The 22744-nt window shown below is 41.8% G+C and overlaps 3 protein-coding genes across 7 annotated transcripts; 1 reads left to right on the plus strand and 2 right to left on the minus strand.

Moving 5' to 3' along the window:
- Positions 1-786: 786 nt before the first annotated feature.
- Positions 787-4571, minus strand: FDXACB1 (ferredoxin-fold anticodon binding domain containing 1). 3 transcript variants are annotated; one of them, XM_011227329.3, is made up of 5 exons: positions 4357-4571; positions 3982-4138; positions 2873-3076; positions 2527-2685; positions 787-2158 (listed from the first exon to the last, which is right to left on the minus strand). In XM_011227329.3, the coding sequence occupies exons 1-5, from the start codon at positions 4526-4528 to the stop codon at positions 979-981; spliced, it is 1872 nt and encodes a 623-aa protein (XP_011225631.1). In that variant the 5' UTR covers positions 4529-4571; the 3' UTR covers positions 787-978. The 3 variants fall into 3 exon arrangements, with proteins under 3 accessions (XP_011225631.1, XP_034521633.1, XP_034521634.1); XM_034665742.1 differs by lacking the exon at positions 2873-3076; XM_034665743.1 differs by lacking the exons at positions 2527-2685; positions 2873-3076.
- Positions 4572-4868: 297 nt separating this feature from the next.
- On the plus strand, positions 4869-17503 carry C8H11orf1 (chromosome 8 C11orf1 homolog). Of its 3 annotated transcripts, none has more exons than XM_034665746.1 (5): positions 4869-5009; positions 7229-7459; positions 7960-8026; positions 8487-8615; positions 14997-17503. In XM_034665746.1, the coding sequence occupies exons 1-5, from the start codon at positions 4968-4970 to the stop codon at positions 15011-15013; spliced, it is 486 nt and encodes a 161-aa protein (XP_034521637.1). In that variant the 5' UTR covers positions 4869-4967; the 3' UTR covers positions 15014-17503. The 3 variants fall into 3 exon arrangements, with proteins under 3 accessions (XP_034521637.1, XP_034521636.1, XP_034521635.1); XM_034665745.1 differs by having other exon boundaries at positions 15262-17503; XM_034665744.1 differs by lacking the exon at positions 14997-17503 and having other exon boundaries at positions 8487-8787.
- Positions 17504-19524: 2021 nt separating this feature from the next.
- On the minus strand, positions 19525-22727 carry CRYAB (crystallin alpha B). Its single transcript, NM_001304874.1, has 3 exons — positions 22521-22727; positions 21285-21407; positions 19525-19728 (listed from the first exon to the last, which is right to left on the minus strand). Exons 1-3 carry the CDS (start codon positions 22719-22721, stop codon positions 19525-19527), a joined length of 528 nt encoding a protein of 175 aa, NP_001291803.1. The 5' UTR covers positions 22722-22727.
- Positions 22728-22744: the final 17 nt, after the last annotated feature.

Below are 22744 nucleotides of genomic sequence, written 5' to 3' on the forward strand. Positions count from 1 at the left end.
ACCAGGCAGGCAGTCCTGCTTGATTCCCGTTTCTTTAGCCCCCGACCCTTCACTCATAAAGTTCATCAGCAAATCCTTTTAAATATTACCCAGCCCAACATCTTACCACCCTGGTCCAGGTCACCATTATCTCTCTTTGGCATTACCGTAATTACCTCCTAGTTTGTATCTTGGCTTCCATTCTTGCCTTTCTACATGCTTTTCTCCAAATACAAGAACAGATAAGACAGTTACTTCCTTCCCAGAGTTTACAATATAATTCCAATCTGCGGAGCCTAGCTATTAATTAACAGGAACATACATTAATTAACATTAGAGGACTCCATTCTGTAGAGTCCTGGGCCAAGCCAATCTCCCAGTGTCTCTGAGAGATGCTTACAACAGAAGGCTCCAAAACTAGGAGGGCAGAGTTCAGAGTTAATCACAGTGGAGAGGTTACTAGTGAAGAAGACTAGGAAAGAAGTAACAATGGGAAAAGGAACATGGGCTTCAGGGTCAGACAAACCAAGTGTGAACTCTAAACCTGACATTAGTTCCATGACTTTAACAGTAGTCAACCATGGAATAAATGTTATGGTGATACCAGTACTAATTATGGAGCACTTTCAGCTCCTTTAGAGTCAATCAACATTGGCTAGAGTCACAAGGTAAAAGATTTTACAAAAACCACAGTACAGAAAGGACTACCAGTTACAAATTGGTCTTTTTCTTTTCTTTTCTTTTTTAAAGATTTTATTTGAGAGACGAAGAGAGAGGGAGAGCACATAAGCAGGGGGCAGGGGCAGAGGGAGAGAGAGAAGCGGACTCCCCGCTGAGCAGGGAGCCCAATGCAGGGTTCCATCCCAGGAGACTGGAATCTTGCCCTGAGCTGAAGGCAGATGCTTAACCAAGTCACCCAGGCGCCCCCAAATTGGTCTTTTTCATCTGCACCCACACCCATACCCACAAGGATCACTCTGGAGAAGTAAATTTACTAAACTACCGAGGTATTACATGTAGTCTTTGCTGAATCTCTTTCCTAAACTGAGACTGCATTGATCCCACCTGGTGCTGGGTGAGGGCCTTGTCACACGTCTGGTAAGTCAATCTATAGCAGAGACTGACCTGTTGAGTCTTTGGATGCTGGAAACGACTAAGGAATTGTATAGATATGACAGTGTCCTGGGACACTGCTCGGGCCACTGTGTGAAACTCTAGTTCATCAAATTCTTTCTTCTCATCTAACCAAAAACTAATATCATGCACATAGCACGGGGGATACAGGGAATAGCTTTTAAAGGGTTCTATTTTCCCAGGAACAAAATTCTTCAGGAAACGGTGATCAAAGGTCCACAACATCCTCCAGTCAGAGATACCCCAGACAAGCATGGCTAGTAGGTCCAAGTTCATAGACACAAACATAAAACACTGGTCCTTGTGTATAATGCTTGTAGCAGATGTAGTGACAGATCCAATAATCAGATCCTTGGCACAATCTGAGCCAAAATTATGAGACTTCACCTTAATAATATAATCTTTCTCATTTGACTGAAAGATAAATTCCACTGAACGGCTCAGTTTAGAGCCCTCCAGCAATGTCTGGGTCAGAAGGCTATCGAGAGTGCCCTTCAGATGATCCAGTAGTGACTGAAAATAATCATCCCTCAGATTTTTATTAAACCCAAGGATAAATAAAGTCTCATGAAATGCCGGCATTGTGAAAGGCAAGATGGGGCACTTCTGAAAGACAGGTCCACTGAGGACGTGCAGGGAACCGGGGAGGAAGTCTGGTGCTTGGATGACAGTCTGAGCATGAGCTAGGAGAGAAGGTCTAAGGCAGACCTTGGTTTGGCCATAGATTCCTTCATGAGCTTCTTCCCTGCTGTCCCTTCCAGGATCCTTGAGGCTAAATTCTGAAAATAACACTAGAAAGTCCTCCATGTCTTGCGTTGTCCCATCAGTCAGGGACTCAGAATTTGAGTTATCTTCACAGAGACTAATCCAAAACGCAGCTGACAAACTGTCACAGTTCCAGGAAGTGAGAACACTGGTGCTTCTCTCTGGCAGCAAAGGGAAGGAACACTTCAGTCTCTTCAGAGGGAAAGCTTTGCCCAATTCAGCAATGAGTTTCTCATTAATGGTTTTGATAGGATGACATGAAGGTGCTTCTAGGAAACCTCTGTTTAAACACACATAAAAATAACTTTTTAAACTTCAAATGATGATAATGGATCTAGACTTAAAAGCACAAATAGCTGTATAGAAAAGAATTATCCTTAACGTGATACTGAAAGCAAATTAAAAAAAAAATCTACCAGAAACAGATATCATGTGTTTCAGAACGCAGACAGCCACCATCCGTATGATATATCAGAAAATATGACAAATCTTAATTCTAAAAAGGCTTATGTAAGGCCAGACTGACAAGTATTCATAGCAGCAACATCATTAACAATTTATATAGCATCCATTCAATACACGGTTGCCATCAAGCCAATCAGGATACAGCTAGAGAAAGAAGGAATTTCTGGTAAAACAGTAGGTTACCTGTTCAACTTTCCTACAAGTGCATCTGGTTCAGGAAAGGAAAACCACCGGTCACCCAGTTTAATCCTGAAGATTCTGGGTTGTGAACCTTCAAAGGGTAAGCTCCGGGTGAAGATATGGTTCAAAGCATCTTCTACATGAAAGGACTTATCTTGACTCCTGGCAAAATAGTCACCAAGTATGGAGTCTGTCATTTTTTTAATTAATTAATTTATTGTCATTATTTTTAAAAGCAAGAATTTCTAGAGACCGAAGCAGGAAACTGGTAGGGGAAAGTTTGCCTAAGAGATATTTTTCATTATTAGTATGAGAGATGAAAAAGGCTTAGATGTCTGTTATTACTTGCCTATATCCAGTGCACTTGTATCCTGGCACAGCCTCACAGCTAAAGGGATGCACGTCACTTAAAATGAATCCCCCCAGAGCTGCCATGGCAACCACTTGCCAACTGTTGTGCCATTCTCTCATGGGCTTATCAGCAGGAGTCCCACCTTGTCCTCTACACAATGCCACGTGGACTTCTCCTTCCTCTGCAAGAACATCTTTACAGCTAATAGGGAGAGGAGGACACCAGCAATTTATCAGAACCAAGTTGAGATTACCATAAGAAGAAAGCTGTACATACCTGGTTTGGCAATGAAATAATTAAAATCCAATTGTATCTATTTACAAAGGTCTATAGACTTGAAACATGCAAAGGAAGTAGTGAAGTAAGAATGTAAATTCAATGTTCAACTCATAACTGATACTAGTGGCTGACCAGGGTATTATCTGGCTTTGTATCTGCATTGTTCATCTAATGTCATACAAAGTTCAGTGTCTGCAAAGTTCCTATATGTGATTCACTAACTGGGCTGTTCTTCCCAGTTTAGAAAGTTGTTCTTTTCACTCCCTTCCTACTAAAATTCCGTATTTCAAATACTAACGTAAAATCTTGGCTGTGTGAAAAGTTTCTAGACAACTATGACCCCCTCAGAGACCTCCAGGAGTACCACATGTTTTGGTATAATAGTGTAAAGCACTGTTTTAAGTTCACATTAATTTGAGGTAGTTACCGTCAGTATCCTTAGTTTATGGATGAAGCAGCAAAAGCAAGTAAGGATCAAGTAAGCTTACCCCAAATCACACAACTATTAAGTGGTGGGTGGGGATTTTGAATTCATGCTTTTAGCCATTAGACTATACTGGCTACCATTATTTTGCATTATTCAAAATTGGTGATCCTCCCTTTACACTCCCAAGAGCACACTATTTGTACTTTTATTTAAAATTTAAGGTTACATGTCTGCCTTTCCAATTAGAGTGTGGGTTCCTTTGGAGCTTTATAGTCTCTCTAGACCCATCACGGTTAACTTACACACGTATGCCTTATTTCCCAAACTAAAATGTGTGAGGGCAGTAACTATGTAACGTTCATCTTAAACATTTTACTTGTGAGTGGTCTCATTTCCTCACCTCTGGAAAAACTTGGCAAGCAGTTCCCTGTTCTTAGCCACTCCAGCTTTTCGTCCGCAGTGCGGAAAATTAAAATAAATTCGATCAAACTCCCTGTGGTGCGGTTCAAAGGCATCTGCCAGCTGGGTGCAGTCCACACCAAAACGTACTTCGGTACCTGGCACGAAATATAGACAGGAGGGTGTCCCGAGACCTGAATCCCTCCCTAACCTGGACTACGCAAGACAACCCAGGTCCAAGCCCATAGCCGGCTTTCAGGGAACCGGACGCTCAAAAGCAATCCACACGCGCCCTACCGCCGCACGTCCCCTCCCTTTCTACTTCGGGCCGCGCCAGCAGCGGGGCGGCGCTTCGGGGAGGGGTTGGCCTCGCTACCTCGCTCGCGCAGGCGCTGCAGATTCTCCCGGGCCACCGGATCCCGGGCCAACTCGGCCGGGCTCTGGAGGCAGGTGGCCGTTACACGGGTGCTCGCATTCAGGGTCTCGCTCAGAGCAGCGGCGAAGGAGAAATTCCCCTCCCCAACCAACAGGAGGCGCCGAGGGGCCATGTCCTCAACTTGCTCCCCGCTCGGGTCCTCCGAGGCGCCAGTTTCTTACGTCACTTCCTCCGGGGCTGGGGTCTTGGCGGTCCTCCTCTTCATCCGTCGCTGATTGGTGATGCGCCGACAGCGTCCAGTTGTCTTGAGAAACTGGTGCCCCGACTTCAGGGGGGAAAATAGCCATGAGTGCAAAACCGAGACACCGACTGCCCCGTCCCCTCATTCCCTCACACCCTCAGGAATGTCGAAATAAATACTTTATAGCCCGAAGGCTGCCCTGAGCAACTTCGTCACACCTGCATGAGGTCACAAGCAGTCACTAGCGCGCAGGGACAGACCCCGGGAGAGGCGAGTTCTGAATGAAAGGAAAGGGGCGGGGCTGAGGTCGAGAGATTGGGCTGTGTCCTGCTTGTTATTGTCACAGAGAGTAGCCTTCCTCTCGTCCGAAATGACTTCTCTACATTATCTCTGCTGCTCAGGATTTCTCCAGGTGCCTCTATCTCCTACCTTTTATTTATTCAAGAAATATTGAGTGCCTGTTATGTGCCTGTCAGGGCGGCTAGATACATGGATGAGTAAGATGTGGCCTGTGATTTCGATGAGCTTATAGTCTGATGGAGACTGCACAGCAAAAGAGGCAATTCCGGTACAGTGGGATGCGGTGCTATGAGGAGTCGTTCGGGGTGCTATGGGGCACGCAGAAGGATTTAGAACCTTACCAAGTTCTGGGATGAAGTGGAAAGATTCCCTAAATGACGTGAACCTGAATTCTGGGTGCCTCAGTCTGTTAAGTGTCTGCCTTGGGCTCAGGTCATGATCCCAGGGTCCTGGGATGAGCCCCATATCGAGCTCCCTGCTCAGCGGGGAGACTGCTTCTCCCTCTGCCTGCCGCTCGCCTTGCTTGTTCTCTCTCTCTCTCAAATAAATAAAGTCTTTTTTAGAAAAAGGAAAAAAAATAAATAAGAAGAAGAAAAGAAAAGAAAAAGAAAGCTAAGGGAGAAGGGGGGAGTATACCTGACCTGGGTAAAGAGAAGTGAAGAGGCAGGACGAACAGTATTTGCAAAAGCATGATGGAGAAACAGTAGTTGAGTTTGGCTGAAATGTAGTTGGAGGGAGAGTGATAACAGAGGAGATGGAAGAGTTAAGCAGGGACCAGTTCATATAGAACATCGTAAGCCATTTTAACAGCCTGAGTCTTATTCTGAAAACAGTGGCCAACTTTTAAATAGAAAGATGATACAATTAGATTTTCATTTTCACGCCGTTCTTCTTTACTATGGAGAAAGGATTGAAGAAGACCAAAGCTGATGGCAAGGAGATCAGATAGGCGACTACAGCAATAATGGTGACAAAAGCTGGTAGTGATCTAAACTGAAACTCGGCGTTGGGGTTAGAGGGTAGTGGTCTGATTTAAAAATCAGCAAGACCTAGAGTTTGGATGGACATAAGGGGCTGAAAGAGAAATCAGAGTCAAAGATGAGCTTCAGGTTTTGGGCTTGAGCAGCTGAGGGTATGGTGATGTCTGTCCTTGTAGCCCCAAGGACAGTGTCACCTTGGTCTACGGTGCGAGTACAAGGCTTGTCGGACATTGCAGGACCAATTACTCTTTAGTCATCATGCTATTTGTTGACATCAGTGCACCCATCTCTCTTCACAAAGGCACATGGTATGAGGGCAGTTACCTTTAAAGCTACAGTATTGGCTTTGTCCCTACCTGTGGAAAGGTGGCTCGGTGGGTGGTGACTCCCAAATCATGCCCTCCTGGCCATGGTGATCTGGGTGACCTACATTCTTTCTTCGCTTGGAGAACAGAAAGGCCAGGTTTGGTGATACCTCTTCCTTTAGAGAAAATGGAACAGCTGACTACGATTTTCTGTCACTTTCCTACAAATTCTTCAAATAACACAAGCCACTCAGCATCAAAATACTCTTCTTCAATGAAGGTATTGTCGCGCCCCCAAGCCAAGGGACCACAGTCATCTTTTGGCCCAAAATTAAAATGGCTAGGCTTTTGATTCCTTACAAAAAATTGCAATTCAGACATTGGTCAGCTGATATGTACAAAGCACTGTTGATTGAGAGAGCAGGCAGAAGGAGACGCTATGATAATAAGACACAGGGCCTGTCCTCAAGGGATGTACAAAGTTCAGCATAGGACATTCAACATATACTTGAAGAACTCTAACATATGGTAAAAAGCTAAAGATTTGAAGATACCGCTCTGTGTGAGTCAAAGGAGAGAGAAGTTAACTTGGAAGACATCATGGAGGAAGTGGCATTTGAGCTGAGTCCAGAAGGAAGGAAACTATTATTGAACCTTTATTGTGTTACCTAGTTATCCAACTTTTACTTCTCTCTATTGTCTTTGACATAGCAGTATCCTTAGTCCTTAAATTCTTACATCTCAAAATTTCCTGAACATTTAGCTAGTTTTCCATATAGTATTGGGAATACTGAAGGTTTTCCTGTCTTTTGGGGGGGGGTGTCATTTAATGTACATAGCCTTCTGCTACTTTTGATTGAAAGGATCAGTCAAAGGATTCATGGAGCAGGAGAGAAAGAAACAGAACCACAATTAAATTGGGAGGAAAGCCTAGATCCTTAGTACGGTGTGTTTATATTATACTTGGCCAAGGGTGGGAAAGGGATGAATGCCTTTTCTGTTCCCTAGTTTATGCAACTAGCTTTTCTGTTCTCGCCTTTTCCCAGAGACAGCGCCTTGCCTATTTCCTTGCAAACCCACACTATGGCAGCCTCATTAATGCAGATGGCCATGCTGAAGTGTGGACAGATTGGAATGATATGTCCAAGTTTTCCCAGTATGGATGGAGATGTACCACTAATGAGAATGCCTATTCAAACCGTACCCTGATGGGAAACTGGAACCAGGAAAGATATGACCTAAGGAATATCGTGCAGCCCAAACCCTTGCCTTCCCAGGTAATCTAACTTTCTCTCTGTCTCCTTCCGTTAGCAAAAGAAATGCCAGTGGCTATTTTAGAGGTAGGAATCTGGTAATTTCCGTGCTGAGAGCTCTCAGGCTTCTCTGTTCAGTGAGGTGGTTGGGGGTGGGCAGGAGTCTTTAGCTGGAATGCCTGTCCTACGTTATTATCTAGTAGAATAGTAGAGTAGTAAATGTATGGGTAGTACTCTTTTCCTCTTGCTTCTCTCTAAACTTTCTTCATCTACATAAATACATGTCTCTGACTTAGGCTGCCTACCTAGACTTGTCGTTTATCTGCATTTTGCCCTTCAGTGTCTCCTAAACAAATAAGTAAACAAAGGATATGAAAGTTAGTAGAACGTAGACTAACGTCATATAGACCTCTAGTTAAATCAAAATATGACAGAGTCTGTTAAAATTCATGTCATTGTGTCCTTTATTTCCCAACATTAGTTGTAAACTCCTCTATTTTTAACTGATTACTTTTTCTTTCCAGTTTGGACACTACTTTGAAACAACATATGATATGAGCTATAACAACAAAATGCCACTTTCAACTCATAGTAGGTGGACTATTCTTTTCAATCGTTATATTCTCGGGACCTAACTCGGTGCCTGGAACATAGAAGGAGCTCAAATAAAAGTATATTGAATGAGTGAATAAGTGAGTGAATGAGTAAAGGATTTTTTTGAAGATTTTATTTATTTATTTGACAGAGAGTTAGAGCCCACATGCACAAGCAGGGGAAGCAGCAGGCAGAGGGAGAGGGAGAAGCAGGCTTCCTGAGGAGCAGGGAGCCCGGTGTGGGACTCGATCCCGGGAACCTGGGATCATGACCTGAGCCAAAGGCAGACGCTTAACCGACCGAGCCACCCAGGCGCCTCTGATTTTTCTCTTTTCTCAATTTTGACAGGACTCACTAGACTCAGAAATTTTCCCTCAGCTCTAAGAGTAAGACCAGTTACTAAGGCTCCTTGTTGACTGGTTCCACTTGTCTTTCCTTCTCTTCTCTCTCCCCTCAGGATTTGAGAGAGAGCCTCACTGGTTTCCAGGACATCAACCTGAGCTGGATCCTCCTCGACATAAATGCACAGAAAAGTCAACTTATATGACTAGCTACTCAGAGCCTCAAATCGGGCATCACTCCGCAAGTATGTGGACTAGTAGTAACTGCCAATTCCAGGGTCCAGGATTCTAAGAAAGAATAAGAAGCTTCATTTTTTCTGGAGTAAATCGTAGGAGGAAACACATTCTAAGCACAGCTAAGAATTTAGCTGACTATAACACAGTTTCACTCTCTGAATAAAGAAAGCACAGAAAATATTCCCTAGCCCCTTTTTTGTTTGTTTTAATCAAGATTTAAATGTCAACTTTAAGTTAATTATATCTGCTCTTAGTTCTACATTACGAGGTTGTCGTAGGAGGGGATTAAAAAGCATTATTCCAAATCTGCAACTACTTTGCTCTTCCCCACCTTCCATCCATAGCAGAACTACAAAATCCAGCATGACTTAGGTTATGTTTGGCTAGGTGCTTCCTGGATATGAGCCTGGCAATCACAGTCAGATATTGTAACTCTATTGTGACCTTAATGAACATGCCCTCTTAACGACTAAAAAGAGAAAAATAAGTTTTTATAATTATTATAGTGGATTTAAAACATACAAAATTAGACAGAGTAGTGTAATGAACTCCCATGTACCATTACCCACCTTCGACAATTTATGATCGATCTCAACTATCCTTATATACTTTCTCTATTTTTTTAAATTAATTTTGGAGCAGATCTCAGAAATTATATTCTTTCGTCTGTAAAGATTTCAGTATATATCTTAAAAAGACAAGGACTGCTGATTTTTTATTCCCCCACAAAGATCATCAAGGAAACCTGTTCATCAAACAAAGCTGAGTCACTAAACTGGTAGCAAGGAAGCACATCAACTTGATACAATCTTGGTGAGAATTCAGAAGGGGGTGTTAGGGCCGCCTGGGTGGCTCAGTTGATTAAGTGTCTGCCTTCAGCTAAGGTCATGATCCCGGGTCCTGGGATCGAGCTTTAGGTCATGATCTCAGGGTCCTGGAATCAAGCCTCAGGTCATGATCCCGGGGTCCTGGGATAGAGGCCCCCATCATGCTCCCTGCTCAGCGGGGAGTCTGCTTCTCCTTCTGCCCCTCCCCTACTTGTGCTCTATCTCTCTCTCTCAAATGGATAAATAAAATCTTTTTTTAAAAAAAGAGGGGGATGTTAGGATATTTTTAGAGATTTGGGGTAAGGGCTCTGTTGGTCTAAGATGGGTCTTTCAAAGTGGGGAATTGGTAGGGATTGAGACAGGATTGGGAATAGTTTGGGGTTAGTGAACACAGGGAGGCAACAGTCTGAATTTTAACACGTTTAAACTTATCAATATTTTACTTTTTAATTTTCTCTCCTGTTTATTATGACAATATAATAGATGAGAGATGTCACCCATGTATTTCCTCCCAAACTTTCACTATTTTATGTTACAGACACAGATATGGAATTTATGTTGTATATGATGTTAGGTAGTAACTGAGTCTTTTTTTTCTATATGACTATCCAGTTTTCCTAGCATTAATTATTGAAAAGACGGTACTTTCTCCACTGCTCTTGAACACCATTTTTACTGTAAATCAACTGTCTGTTTATACTTAGGCCTGTCTCCAGGCTCTCTAAAACATTCCATTGGCCTGTCATTACATATGCTATCTTAGCCACAATGCCTTAATTACCTCACTATTGTAATTATGATAATTTTGTAAATCTTAATATCTAATAGATGAGATACTTCCACATTGTTTTTCTTCAAGAGTGTCTTCAACTATTTTTAACCTATTGCAGTTCTATATAAATATTAGGATCACTTTGCCAAATTTCACAAGAAGATACCATTAGAGTGTTGGTGGAAACCACATTACATTGTTAGATCACCTTTTTTTTTTTTTAAGATTTTATTTATTTATTTGACAGAGAGACAGCCAGCGAGAGAGGGAACACAAGCGGGGGGAGTGAGAGAGGAAGAAGCAGGCTCCCAGCAGAACAGGGAGCCCAATGCGGGGCTCGATCCCAGAACCCTGGGATCATGCCCTGAGCCGAAGGCAGACGCTTAACGACTGAGGCACCCAGGCACCCAGTTAGAGCACCTTTAGAATTTGAGTGATTGGGACACCTGAGTGGCTCAGTCAGTTAAGCATCAAACTCTTGATTTCAGCTCAGGTCATGGTCTCAGGGTCATGAGATTGAGCCCTGCCCTGGGCTCTGTGCTCAGCAGGGAGTCTGCTCTAGATTCTGTCTCCCTCTGCCCCTCCCACTCATGTGCGCTCACATTCTCTCTCTCTCTCTAATATAAATAAATAAATCTTCTTTAAAAAAGAATTTGAGTTATTGTCTCTTACTAATTCTAGTAATTCGTTAATATGTGCTCTTGAAATATGAATAATATTTTATAGGCACTTATTTTAAGTTTATATGTTATATATCCTATTTCCCGTGTATCTGGGATTTTTTTTAATTGTAAAATATATATAGCATAAACTTACCATTTTAATGATTTTTTAAAATATTTATTTCTTTGTTTATTTTTAAGATTTTATTTATTTGAGAGGGGGAGGGGAGGAGTAGAGGGAGAGGAGGGATGAGCCGACTCCACACTGAGCATGGAGCCCTATGCATTGCTCAATCCCACAACCCTGAGATCATGACCTGAGCCAAAATCAAGAGTCAGTCACCCAATGTGAGGCTTGAGCTTAAAACAGCCCTGAGATCAAGAGTCACACGCTCTTACCGACTGAGCCAGCCAGGTTCCCCCGCTTTTAACTATTTTTAAATGTACAATTCATGGCAGTAAGTATATTCACAGACTTGTGCAACTATTAGCACTATTTCCAGAACTTTGTCATTATCCCAAACTGAAGCTCTGTTCCAATTAAACACTGACTTCTCCTCCCCGCTTCACCTAGCCCCTAGTAACCACTCTTCTTCTTTGTGTCTCTATGAATTTGTCTACTCTAGGAACCTCATATAAGACAAATCATGTCGTATTTGTCCTTTGTGTTTGGTTTATTTTGTTTAGCATGTTTTCAAGGTTCATCCATATTGTAGGATATATTCCTTTTAAGACTGAATAATACTCCATTATGTATTTGCTACATTTTGCTACTCCATTCACCTGTTAATGGATACTCTGGTGGTTTTCACCTTTCATATATTGTGAGCAATACTGTTATGAACATTGGCATACAAGTATCTTTTGAGTCCCCACTTTCAATTTTTTGGGGGAAATACCCAGAAGTGGAATTTCTTTTTTTTTTTTTTTTAAGATTTTATTTATTTATTCGACAGAGATAGAGACAGCCAGCGAGAGAGGGAACACAAGCAGGGGGAGTGGGAGAGGAAGAAACAGGCTCATATCGGAGGAGCCTGACGTGGGGCTCGATCCCATAACGCCGGGATCACGCCCTGAGCCGAAGGCAGACGCTTAACCGCTGTGCCACCCAGGCGCCCCCAGAAGTGGAATTTCTTGATCATATGGTCATTCTGTATTTAACAGTTTGGAAATGCCCAGCTGTTTTCCACTGCATTTTTTTTTTTTACATTCCCACCAGCAATGCCCAAGGATTCTAACTTTTCCACATCCTTACCAACACTTATTTTGTTATTTGTTTTTATAATAAGCATCCTAGTGGGTATAGAATGGTATCCATTGTGGTTAATTGTACACTTCCCTAATGGCTAGGGATCTTGAACATCTTTTCATGTGCTTTTTAGCTATTTGTATTTCTTTGGAGAAACATTTATTCAAGTCCTTTGCCCATTTTTGAATTGAGTTATTTGTGTTTTTGTTGTAGGAGTTCTTTACATATTCTGGATATTAATTCCTAGTCAGATACAGAATTTGCAAATATTTTCTCCCATTCTGTGGATTGTACTTTCACACTTTTAACAGTGCCCTTTGTGCATGAAAGTTTTCCATTTTGATGAAGTCCAGTTTATCTATCTTTTTTTCTATTGTTGCCTAAACTTTTGGTGTCATATCCAAGAAATCCTTGCCGAAGACAATATTATGAATTTTTTCCCATGTGTTTTCTTCTAAGATTCTGCAGTGTTTGCTCTTATAATTAAGTCTTTGGTCCTTTTTGGATTAACTTTTTATATGGTGTAAGTTAAGGGTCCCGTTTCATTCTTTTGCATGTGGATATCCAGTTTTCCCAGCATCATTTGTTGAAAAGACTGTACTTTCTCCCATTGAACGGACTTGGTATCTTTGTCAAAAACCATTCAACCATGTACATGTTGGTTTATTTCTGGCCTCTGTATTCTATTCCATTGGTCTATATATCTGTTTTTATGCTAATATCCCATTGTTTTTTTATTACTGTAGTTTGTAATAAGTTTTGATATTAGGATATAAGAGTCTCCCAACTTTGGTTTTCTTTTTAAAGATTATTTTGGCTATTCAGGGTCCCTTGAGATTCTTATGAATTTTAGGGTGAATTTTTCTATTTCTGGAAAAAAAAGCATTGAAATTTTTATGGGGATTGAAGTGAATCTGTAGATTGCTTTAGGTAGTATTGATATCTTGACAATATTAAGTCTTCTAGTCTGTGAACACGCGATGTCTTTTCATTTATTTGTGTCTAATTTCTTTCAGTTGTGTTTTATTGTTTTCAATGTATAAGTCTTCTGCCTCCTTAGTTAAGTTTATTCCATAGTATTTTTTGATGCTATTATAAATAGATTTGTTTTCTTAATTTCCTTTTGGGATTATTCTCTATTAGCACATAGAAAGATAGCTGACTTTTGTGTGTTGGTTTTGAATCCTGCAACTCTCGTGTATTTCTTTACTAGCTCTGGAGAGTTTTTTGTGAAATCTTTAGGGTTCGCTATGTGTAAGATCATGTCATCTGTAAACAGAGATTCCATTTCTTCCTTTCCAATTCAGATGCATTCCTTTTTCTTGCCTAATCACTCTGGCTAGAACTGCCAATAGTATATTGAATAGAAGTGGTGAAAGTGAACATTCTTATCTTGATCCTGATCTTTAAGGAAAAGCTTTCAATCGTCACCCCTGAGTATGATGTCAGCTGTGAGTTTTTCATATATAGTCTATATTTTGTTGAGGTAATTTCCTGCTATTTCTAGTTGAGTGTTTTTACCATGCACCATTTGAGATTATCATTTTTTCTGGTTCATTCTATCACTGTGGTGTATTACTTTGATTTTTTTATGTTGGATCAACCTTGTATTCCAGGACTAAATCTCACTTGGTTGTAATGTATCCTCTTAATATGCTGCTGAATTCATTTTGCTAGTATGCTGGTGATTTTTGCATCAATGTTCATAAGGGGTATTGGTCTGTAGTTTTCCTTTCTTGTAGTATCTTTGTCTGGCTTTGGTATCAGGGCAATACTGGCCTCATAGAATGAATTAAGAAATGTTCCCTCCTGGGGCACCTGGCTGGCCCAGTCAGAAGATCATGTGACTCTTGATCTTGGGGCTGTGAGTTCAACCCCACGCTAGGTCACTGACTCTTGATTTTGGCTTAGGTTGTGATCTCTGGGTTGTGAGATCAAGACCCACATTGGGCTCTGCGCTCAGTGTGGAGTCTGCTTGAGATTCTCTCTCCCTCTCCCTCTGCCCCTCTAGCTCATGCTCTCTCTCTGTCTCAAATAAATGAATAAATCTTTTAAAAAATTTAGTGAGACTTGTTTGTGACCTAATGTATGGTTTTTCTTGTAGAATGTTTCATGTGCACTGAGAAAAATGTCTATCCTTTGTTGTTAGATGGAGTGTTCTCCCACCACTTTGTAATTTGTCTCTAACTCCTCACTGTCAAACTAAGCTGCAGGGAACATCCTCATATATGGCTCTTTATAGAGACTGAATTGCTGGGTAATGAGGTAATGGTATATTTAAATTGGCTGTTGTTTTCCAGAATGGTTGTGCTGCCCACACATCCACCAGCAGTGCCTGAGGTTCCATATCTTTGCTAATACTTAGCATTAACCAACTTTCTATTTTTCGCCAAGCTGATAGGTGTGTAAAGTAGTGGTTCTCAACCAGGAGCAATTTGTCCTTCAGGAGACAGTTGGCAATGTCCAGAGACATTTTTGATTGTTACAACTGGTATGTCTACTGCATCCAGTGGGTAAAGGCCAGGGGTGCTGCTAAACACCCTACAATGCACAGAAGAGCCCCCACAACAAAGAATCATCTGGCCCAAAATATCACTAATGCAACATCAAGAAAACCTATTGTAAAATGATAGCTTATTGTTACTTTGATTTGCATTTCACTGACTACTGATGATTTTCAGCATTTCTTTGTATGCATGTTGGCTTTTTGGTTCCCACTTCTATAAATTTCATGTGTACAGTCATTATCCACATTTTTTTATTGGAGCACCTATCCTTTTCTTGATTTGCAGGGGTTCTTTGTTTATTCCAGCTACTAATGCTATTAATCTCTTATAAATTTTAGAGATTACATGTATATTCATCTCCCTTTCTTTCAGCTTCTATGGAGGATTAAAGATGGCCACAAATTCTTTGACACCCGTGTTATCAAAAGGTGGAAGTCTATGCCCCTTCGTTTTAAATGTAGACAGATTCTGCAACTGCTTTGATCCCAAAAATATGGCAAAAGTAATACTGTGCAGGTTCCTAGGTCCAGGCCTTAAGAAACTAGTAGCTTTCACCTCCTTCCTGGAGGTGAAATACTCCTTCCTGAAGCCCTGAAGTCCAGCTACCTGAAGCAAACACTTGCTTCCTTTCTGAAAGGCAGGAAAGGCCCTGAAAGACCCTGACACTACAAAGAGAGGGAGAGGGGACCAGCTGAGCCCAGCCTTCCAACCACCTTCGCTGAAGCATCAAGAATGAGGGTTAAGTCATCTTGAAGCCCGAAAACCACCAACTGACCCCAGTCAATGTCATGAGGAACTCAAGAATTGCCCAGCTGAGCCCTGCGCTATAAATAGTAAGATCTAAGAATGTGGTTCTTAAGCTACTAAGTTTTGGGATAGTTTGATATGCAGGAATAGAGCACCAGAACAATATTCTATAAGTTCAGTTTGTAGCCTATAAACTTGCTGAACTCTTTTATTGGTTCTAATAGTTTGTCTACTGATTCTCTTGGGGTTGTTTGGGCAGGTGATTGTATCATTTGCAAATATTGGCCAATATGCCCATTCTCCTGAATTTTATTTTTATTCATTTAAATATTTTCATATTCATTTATCCATATGGTTATTTGCCTTTACTGCTTGAAAACGACTCTACCACTTCTATGTGTTAGTAACAAAGAGATTGCATCACACGTGAACTTACTGTTCTCTCTTATCAAGAAATCTGTCTCCCATTCACTCTTTAACCTACCACTTTCCTGAAACTGTATTTATGAAGGTGAAAGTTTTGCTAAATCTACTGGACACTTCAGCTCATAGGTTATTTCAATTTAATATTCTGCATTTGATAATCTACCTGACTACTCACCTCTTTCTTCCCTTGGTTTCTGTGATGTCATGTTAAATATTTTTCCCTCACATCTTTGTGAGACACTGCTTTGTCTCCTTTATGAGCTCATCTTTCTCTGTCAACCCCTTAACTCTGCCTTTCCAATGATTCTGTTTTTGGCCATCCGCCCAGCTTCCTTTGGCTAACCCTAAATGGTACTATCACTCCCAGAACTGTAGTTCTCACCTATGTCCTTCCATATTCTAAACCCCTACTTCCATACTAGGTGTGTCCCCAGAGCTCTGGATATACATAACCAACGACTTATTGAGTATCTATCTCCATTTGAATTCCCAAAGCGTCGCAAACTCAACAGACCTACAACTGTATTCATGGTCTTTTGTCTCAAATTATTTTCTCTCCTAAGGTATTCCATACCTAGGTGAATTCCATAGTTCTCTCTCTTATGTATATTAACCACTCTCTTATTTTTAATATTATATGTTATGTAATATTTGGATGCCTTTTCCTTCTTTTTGTTGTCTGACTGCTGGGGCTAGGACTTTCAGTACTATGTTGAACAACAGTGGTGAGAGCGGACTGTCGTGTTCCTGACCTTAGGGAAAAAGCTCTCAGTTTTTCCCTGTTGAGGATGATATTCCCTATGGGCCTTTCTTAGAATTATTCTATTAAAAAATTGATAGTTAAAAAAATTAAAGCACTTAGCACAGTGCCTACCACATCTAAGTGCTCAATAAATGTTAGCTAATATTTTAAAAACAAAATAAATGATAGTTAGAATTGCCTCAACAAACTTGTGTCATAATTCAGATATAAGGAATGAAGTAGAATTATGGATGAGCTAGCTATAAAGCTGAAAAAAAATCTTTAAATATACTGGACTAGAAAAGTCCTACACTAATAACAATGAACAGCCCACAGGCAAAGATGTGATCTGGAAAAGAGTAACAATAAAGAAGTACTCTTACTTGAGTTCAGTAAAAATACACCAAAAAGTGACCCTGCACATTCTGAACAAATTTGTTAAAAACATAAATATCATGATCTAATAGTCAAAGTATGACTTATTTAAGACCAAGTCATTAAGATTATGTCTGATTGAGAAATCTGGTAATTCAGTAAAATGATTAAAGTTGACACATGGTTTCCAAGACATTCTTCAGATTTTTACACTATTTAATTCAGCCTCTGTCAGTTAAGATTTTTTTGTATATCAGTAACATAAAACCATTGTCAAAATAGATTACACGAAAACAAGACATAAGACATTATGAAGTAGAAAGGTCTAGAGTTGGCCAATTTGGCAATTCAGTGACCCATCAAGGACCTGGAGTCCCACCATCCTTCTTGCTCAGCCATTCTCAGCATATCATGGATGGTCTCTCATGGTTTCAGGATGGCTACAGCAATCTGAGTGTCACATCCTCATGCTCCAACATCTGGAGGAAGAAAAAAAATATCTCCCCCTCCCACCTTTCCCCTCTCTCTCTCTCTTTTGATGAATCTTTTTTAAAAACTAAAATCCGGGTTACCTGGGTGGCTCAGTCGGTTAAGCGTCCAACTCTTGATTTCGGCTCAGGTCATAATCTCAGGGTCATGATCTCAGGGTCGTGAAATCGAGCCCTACATTGGGCTCTGCTCTCAGCAGGGTGTCTGCTTGAGATTCTCTCTCTCTCCATCTGCCTCTGCCCTCCCCATACCCCCACCCCACACTTCCACACACATACTCTCTCTCTCTTTCTCAAATAATAAATCCTAAAAAAACCCAAAAGGAATAAAAACTAATAACATTTTCTAGAAAGAAATATTTTCAGCAAACTTCCCTCCTGTTTCAATAGCCACAATTGGGTCATGGCCCTTTCAAGACTAATCATTACAGAGGGAAGGGAATTTCCATGATTAGTTTGGACTAATCAAGATAGATCACCTGTGGCCGGATCTTGGATTCACTTTCCTGAAGCACATGGTTAGGAAGAATATGCCTATAACTAAACCAATCTGGGGAGCTGTTGGCAAGACTAAAGGTGGTAAATAGGTTGGTTAGGCAGCCAAGAATACCTGTTACACAGCCACAAAAATTAGCTGTTAAGTGCAGAGAAATCTGACTTTTGGCTAAATCACAGCATTTCCAGCTATTAGGAAGTTGTTTTTTTAGGAGAAAATGTTTTGAACCTCTATAGATTTGCAATTTATACAATGTATATTGTCCAGCTCCACACCCCTACATCATGAAAAATTTTGGCAACTGTTTCGTGTAGAATATTTTTAAAAAAAATTTTTTTTAAAGTAGTCTCCATGCCCAGCGTGGAGCCAAACATGGGGCTCCAACTCACAACCCTGAGATCCAGACCTGAGCTGCAGTCAAGAGTCAGACGCTTACTGACTGAACCACCCACGTGCCCCTCATGTAGAATATTTTAAAAGTGTGGCCAATCTCCGATCTGTAGGCTTTGTGAAAGCAAGAATCTCACTTCACCTCATGGTCAGTCCTTGTAAGAAATCAGACGTTAGGGTGAAGCTGCTACAGAAAAGTAGGAGTTACCTGTGAGCATTTATGCCGGATAACCTACACCAGGGCTATTTTTCATTGATTGAATCAGAAGTTTTGTCCGGACCCACAAGTGGAATGGGGGTGTTTTTGTAGAGTAATACGTCTTTGTGTAAATCAATTATTAATTGTAATTCTGAAACTTAATTTTTTTAGTCATTGAATTGGAGGGTCATCGAATTGGATGTTTCCCGACTGAGTTCTTTTTATATTTTTTTAAATATTTCAATTTTCTAATTTATTTGAGCTCTATACCCAATGTGGGGCTCAAACTCAGGACCCAAGATAAAGAGTCACACGCTGTACTGACTGAGCCAGCCAGGTGCCCCTTCCCATCGTACTTCTAAAAGGTATTTGCTAAATAATTTAGAGATTACAACTGAAAGCCTTGTTTGGTGATAATCACCTAAATCCCATTTACTGCTCTTGTGAATCAGCTGAGGGCACTGATAATCAGTAGGAAAACATCAACTTTGGGGGCACCACTTCCTGCCTGGCAATGTGATTAATTGCAGAGACTCACTAAGGCCTTTTATGCATTGTTATCCAGAGTTGTTCAGATTTGTTGTTGGAAATGAGGGCCAAAATCCAAGAAGGAGGAGAGAGAAGAACTGATATTCCTTGGGCTTTACCTATATTTTTTCCTTCATTTACTCCTTAAAACAAGTGTACACATCAGTGCCACATGTTATAAATGTAATAACCTAAGGACTAGAAAGGTTAAGTGACTTGCTAAATTTATCCTATTAGTAAGTAGTGGAGACAGCCATTCTGACCATAATATCCCCAGAGTCCTCCAAATCATAATGTGTTTAAATGGATCTGCATTGTTTTGTACATTTATTTTTAAAAATATAGAACAGTCAAACACAAGACAGTTATCTGTTGCTGAATGGTATTTTATTAGCTTAATAATTTGGGCCTGCCCTTAGCATTAATAAGCTTCAGCACTAATCACAAGATTTTCATTCACTGGTGGGGAAATTTTCTTGTTTTAAAAAATGCAGTTAGAGGAAGGGCGTCTACTTCTTGGGGGCTGCAGTGACAGCAGGCTTCTCTTCACGGGTGATGGGAATGGTGCGCTCAGGGCCAGAGGCCTGCTTCCTTGGTCCATTCACAGTGAGGACCCCATCAGATGACAGGGATGAAGTAATGGCAAGAGGGTCCACATCGGCTGGGATCCGGTATTTCCTGTGGAACTCCCGGGAGATGAAACCATGTTCATCCTAATCCAAGAGAACGAGGAAAAAGAGAGATAAGAACAGGAACTAGCAACACTTGCTGAGAACTCAGACATCCTCCTTCCCCTTAGGTGTGACCATATGCCATTGCAACAAGAGAGAAAACCAAACAGCTGTTCTGTTTGGAGCTAAGATCAAGTTGCCTAGGTGGTCACTCTGACCAATGAGAGTCTGAGAAATCTGAAATAGTGAAAACTGCAAAGCTCTCCAAACTGAGGCATGGCTATTTTTAGGGGTATTTCCCAAAGGCTTAGATCAGTGTTGGGCCTACAGGATCTGGAATATCATTCAGTGTTGAAGATCTGAGTCCCTAAGGAAGCCCAGAAATTGTCCTGACTCCTCAGGAATGTCCCAGAATGTCCCAGACCAACAGGACTGCTGCTAAAAACAACAACAACAACAATAACAACAACAACACTTCATCCAGGGAGACTATAACCGAAATTTAAATCACATAAGCAGGGGCGCCTGGGTGGTACAGCGGTTAGGCGTCTGCCTTCGGCTCAGGGCAGCGGTTAGGCGTCTGCCTTCGGCTCAGGGCGTGATCCCAGCGTTGCGGGATCGAGCCCCACATCAGGCTCCTCCGCTGGGAGCCTGCTTCTTCCTCTCCCACTCCCCCTGCCTGTGTTCCCTTTCTCGCTGGCTGTCTCTATTTCTGTCGAATGAATAAATAAATAAAATCTTTAAAAAAAAATAAAATAAATCACATAAGCAAAACTGAAACAGCCCAAGGACCTCAGATTACGCTGTTTGATGCACAGGTATCTGAATTATCAATAATTGGTAAGAAGCAGACTCTTTTAAAAACCCTCCCAGAAATTAATGAGAAGCCATCCCTCATTCTCTAGAATTCTGCTAAAAACTACCTGACCCCAACCTTTAAACCAGCTGAATCTCGAGCATTTATGCAGAGAGGCTCTCAGTTAACTGATTTCCACATGAGCTCCAGGGTTTTAGCTGCCGAGTACAGCCCTGAAACTTGGGCAAACCAAGTAGTTCAGCCTTTTAGAAGAGCTAAAGATGAGAGGATTCTGGAACACCTAAAAGCAGAGTCCCAAAGTCAAGAGCCTTCAGGGTTTACACAATTCATTTAATTATGTAAAGTAACCAGGTGTCCAACAAGCACTATTCCTAAATCAGTAGGCCTCAAATTTGAATGGACATTAGAATTACATAGGGAGCTTTTAGAAATGCTGATGCCTGGGGCCCACTCCTAAAAAAAATCTGATTTAATTGGTCTGGGATATGTGTAAGCACTGGAGTTTGTTTTTTTTTTTTTTCATTCCCCTAGCGATTCTAAGGTGGTCAAAAGCCACTGGCTTAAAAATGGGAAATAAACATCCCATGTATCCCATCTAAGGCAATCAAATCAAAACAGACAACAAAACTCAACTTCTCTGGCCCAAACAACAACAGGTCTATCCCTGTCCCAGACCCTTATGGCTTAAGACTGGAAGGTCACCAGGCTCAGGGGCTGATGGGAGTGTCTGGCGTATCGTATGCCCTGGCTGAATGAGCAGAAGAGAAAGCAAGCTCCACACCTGGCGCTCTTCATGTTTGCCGTGCACCTCAATCACATCTCCCAACACCTTGACCTTGAGTTCCTCTGGGGAGAAGTGCTTCACATCCAGGTTGACAGAGAATCTGTCCTTCTCCAGACGCATCTAGAAATAGCAAGGTAGAGAGGAAGGGGTAGGAGAAAAGATGGTAGGAATGTGGTTGACATTAGTGCAGTCTCTTCATTCTGCAGACTTGCTTTCTGTCCAGGTGATTATCCTCCTGTTTTTGGCTAAAAGTCTCTTTTTGAATAAACATGGCTCTCTGGTTCAGGAGAGCCACCACAGTGGTACCCAAGGCATACCATGTGGTCATCAGACCCAAACTTTATTTACAGGGACAGGAGAGAAGACAGGCCACCCAAAGGAGCAATCACAAGGATGGGTCTGGGCATGGCTTCTGCTGCCTCTCTGACCCCAATGCCTGGCCTTGTCATTTGTCTGTGAGACAAAGGCCCCTTCTTCTTACTCAGGCCTCTGCCAAGTTTCCCACCCACTCAATCTGGAATGTTCTGCTGGCCCTGATTGTCCTTCCAAAGCCCTTGCTCACTCAGCTCCTGTTTACTCACACTTGAATATTTTTAAACCAGAGTGTTCTCTGTGACAGCTGTCAACCTTATCTAGTCACCCCATTCTCCCACCCTCTTAGGACAAGTGGGGGTCCCAAGACTGGACCTACATTCTTCACTCATTAGGTTTGAACCCAGGTCAGTGCCCTGTCACAGCCCTGAGAAACCTGGAAAATGAGAGATGAAGGAATAGAAAGAAAGTAAATAGTGTTTGCAGTCTCCAGCTGCATACAGTGCAGGTGAAAGCTCAGAATGAGGCAGGATTTTTTCCTGACTCTGAAACTTGAGATGCTAACATTGGTCAGGAGTATGAGATATTAGAAGAGGTGAGCAAAGGAATCTGAAGGCAGCTCTTTCCCTGCAGCTCTTTATGAACCAAACCAGAAACGGGCATCCTAATTAGAAGTTAGGGGACAGAGGGTGATCTTCGCAGCACGTGGAAAAAATGCAGTAAGTAGGATACAGTGGAGCATCAAATACAAACAGGGAACCGGGGGAAAGAAACAGTAGCCTAGTCTATCTTCACCGGTGGCCATGCGAGTGCCTACGACACTTAGACATAGCCAGATTTCAGCAGGGAGAAAAAGGAGAGCAGGTGGATATGTTTCCAAGAGGTTCCAGGAACAGCTCTCGTATCCTGGCAGAGACTCACCTCCGAGAGCCCGGTGTCAATCCAGCTGGGTGCCCGCAGGAATGAGGGTGGCCGCAGGTAGAAGGGGCTCAGGGAAGTAGAAGTTGGGAAGAGGTCAGACTCCAACAGGTGCTCCCCGAAGAACTGGTCAAAGAGGCGGCTGGGAGAATGGAAGGGGAAGAAGGGGCGGCGGATCCAAGGGTGGTGGATGGCGATGTCCATGGCGGCTAGGTGAGTGGAGGGGG

Source organism: Ailuropoda melanoleuca, chromosome 8 (assembly GCF_002007445.2).
Source record: "Ailuropoda melanoleuca isolate Jingjing chromosome 8, ASM200744v2, whole genome shotgun sequence".
In the NCBI taxonomy this organism is placed as follows: domain Eukaryota; kingdom Metazoa; phylum Chordata; class Mammalia; order Carnivora; family Ursidae; genus Ailuropoda; species Ailuropoda melanoleuca.